General features: G+C 42.7%; 1 protein-coding gene and 1 long non-coding RNA gene across 9 annotated transcripts in view; one reads left to right on the forward strand and one right to left on the reverse strand.

Annotated features, from left to right (window-relative positions):
- The window catches only part of LOC103386971 (uncharacterized), a 27,720-nt gene that overhangs the window by 14,743 nt on the left and 9,822 nt on the right, over positions 1-3,155 (forward strand). The gene's annotated exons all lie outside the window — the stretch shown is intronic.
- Positions 853-3,155, reverse strand: part of LOC103386970 (zinc finger protein 503) — a 6,925-nt gene continuing 4,622 nt past the window's right edge. For both annotated transcript variants that reach the window (XM_017037336.2, XM_008321424.2), the window contains one exon: positions 853-3,111. In XM_017037336.2, coding sequence (XP_016892825.1) covers positions 2,577-3,111 — 535 coding nt within the window. In that variant the 3' untranslated portion in view covers positions 853-2,576. The remainder of the gene's footprint in view (positions 3,112-3,155) is intronic.

The following is a 3,155-nucleotide window of genomic DNA, read 5'->3' on the forward strand; positions in this document are numbered from 1 at the left end:
GGGTGGTGGGTGTAATTCATGCACACATGTGCCTGCCTGTTCCAGTGACAGGGGCGGTGACAGGGGCGGGGGGGCACATGATAAATTGCCCTCCACCAGGGACCCACTCTGAGCACAGGCACCGTGATGTGGGTAAAAATGGAAATTGCTCCCTTTCACCGTCATTACATCAGTTTAGGACGCGTGTGGGCCTTTATGTATTCACACACACACACACACACACACAGACTGGTTTTGATGTTTGGTGAGTACATCACATAGAGATAATGCTCTGTTCTTCAGCCCCGTTAACGACAACAAATATATCATCGTGATCCTTAAATCTGATCGAAATCAAATCCTGTTCTTCACTCCAAACTAAACCAAACTAAACCAAACTAAACCCAACTAAACCTGAGGTCCTAACTCACTGTCTGACTCCGTCCCCACAGGGACAACACGTCCCTCCAACAACAGGATTACTGTGAAACTATGTCCACACAAGTATAGTTAGACCAATACACTCACGTACGGACACACACACACACACACACACACACACACGGATGTAACACGGTCCCTAACCCCTGACCCCTGACCCTAACTTCCACTCCTCCTAATCTCAGCCTGATTTTAATCCAAATCTAAACCAAATTCTCGCGGAGCTGCCAAACGTCCTCTGGAGACAAACGGTCCCCGAGACAGAGACGTGTCCCCAGGAGTGCATCTAAACACACACACACACACACACTGTCTCACTAACAGCTGTTTTAACTGAGGTTATTTTCTTTTTGTCCTAAATTACTGTGAAATCAGAAGTGAAGCACAAACCAGACTCCAGTTACAGATGATTGATGCAGCCACCAGTGAAAACACAATCTGTGTTCACGTTTACGCTGATGACGAGCTGCGTTATTTAAAGAGTCTGAACGCAAATATTTGGTCTGCGTCAGATGTCTGCAGTATTTACAATTTTTTGAATATGCAGCAGATTTTTTTTTGCTTCTACCATCCATCCATCCATCCATCCATCCATCCATCCATCCATCCATCCATCCATCCTCTCCTAACTCCTTCACAGACTAAGGCATTAAAACTAATGTGTCTCTAAATAAAAAGAGAATTAAAAAATAAAACTCTACAAAAACATATTTAAAAGGAAGTAATAAAAGATAATTAATTGTAGCCACGTGTGTGTGTGTGTGTGTGTGTGTGTGGACTCACACTTTAAATGACACCTTTTAAATTAATTGTAAAAATAAATGTCATTATTTCTAAATTCAGCTGTAGTAAATTAATTCAGCGTTTATTAACCTTATCCAGTATTAAAATGACTGCGTACATTTTGAAGGCGGTCGCGTCAAAGTCAAAATGACTACGAAATACCACTGGAAATTTTTACTTTGACCAAATTTCAGGGCAAATTATCTTTTATTTTTAACAATATTTTGTAAAATAATTTTATGCACAGAAAACCATAAGTTTGAAATTGACTCCAATCCCTTCTGTTAAACTTTGTTAAACATCGAGTAAACGTCACGTTTGAATTTATTTAAAATAAATTAATTTACTGACTAATATTATTCTGCTTCACAGATTTAAAACTCGCCACAGAATTTATCTCACACACACACACACACACACACACACTCTTCACGATTGTGTGTAACACACACACACACACACACAAAATCAAGTTTAAGATTGAACGCCTTCTTCCAATATTTTTGACACAATTAAGAGAAAAAAATAAATTGAAACCAAGAATATAAAATATATTCCCAAGAATTTCCCAAATGAATCCACAAAATTATCCCAAATAATCCCAGTGGCTGATTTTCCTCTGAGAGGCAGGAAAAAAATGTAATCCACAGGCCGAAGAAAAAAAACAAAAACCAAAAAGATTTTCTTGTTGGTGATCTTTTAAATCTGTGTTTTTGTTTTTTTAAAAACGTAAACATGGAAAATGAAATGATTTCAAACCAGTAAATTGAACAAAACAAGACGGGACCAGTTTATATGCAACAGAATTGTTTGTTATTTTTTTGTTTTGTTCTTTTTCCCAGAATACATACAAAAAAATACCAATTTCTCTTTGAACCTGAAAAATAAGCACAGATTTAAATTCAAATGTGGACACGGGTTCCTGTCGTTGTTTTTTTCTATCATTAAAATTAAGAAAGAAACAAACATGCAGGTATGTAAATTATTATTAATATTAATATTATTTTTTCTCTCTTTGAGACATTAAATAAGAACAAATACAATCATAGCAATATTTTTTTTTTCAAATGAACATGGAAAAAAACGTAGACCCGACTTTGATTAATCCTCTAAAGTGTGTGTGTGTGTGTGTGTGTGTGTGTGTGTACGTTACCTATATAGAGTTCAGTTTCAACATAATGCACTTTTGTCAAATATGTTTTTTTCCCCAGAATTCTCAGCTGTTATTGAAGGTGACATATAAATAAATACAGTTGAAGTTCGCGCCTTTCTTCCAGGATCTTCCTGTGTTTTTAAATTATTGTCAGTTTTTAGGAGATTTAAAATATAAAAGTCCATCTGTTCTTATAAACTTTCCCACAATCCCTCTGTGCTCACTGGTATCCCAGCGCTGACGCCGTGGTCAGTCTCTGGCCGTACAGTGCGTACGGAGAGTAGTAAGGCCCCGTGGCCGCGGGCACGGGCACGGGCGCCCCGGGCGTGGGCAGCGGGCTTTTGGAGTAGGGGTGGTAGCGGCTGCTCAGTCCTCCTAACGCGTGGTGCGGGCTCCTGAGAGCCAAAGTCCCGGGGCTCCCGGGGGCCCCTGAGGGGGGCATGTGCATGTGGCAGGCCATGGCCGCGGCCGCCGCAGCGCTGGCCAGGGACGAGGAGCCGGGATACCCGGCGGAGATGAGTTTCTCCGCGCCGGTGAAGGCCGTGTGAGTCCGCAGGTGGTTGAGCAGCTCCTCGGACGAGGAGAAGCGCTTGTCGCACGGTCCGTTCGCCGACACCCAGTTACAGACGTGCGGCAGCGGGTCGTTGGGAAGAACGAAGCCGTACGGATACAAGGGGTGTCCGCTGAAGGACGGCGGGCCCGCGGAGTGGACGCCGTGCATCGGGTGAGTCGGGTACACCAGCGGGTAGCCGGACCTGAGAGCCGCCGGCGCCGCCGCGCGGGAACTCGGGGCGCCACC

The sequence above is a fragment of the Cynoglossus semilaevis genome, chromosome 12 (assembly GCF_000523025.1).
Source record: "Cynoglossus semilaevis isolate Cse_v1.0 chromosome 12, Cse_v1.0, whole genome shotgun sequence".
Lineage (NCBI taxonomy): Eukaryota > Metazoa > Chordata > Actinopteri > Pleuronectiformes > Cynoglossidae > Cynoglossus > Cynoglossus semilaevis.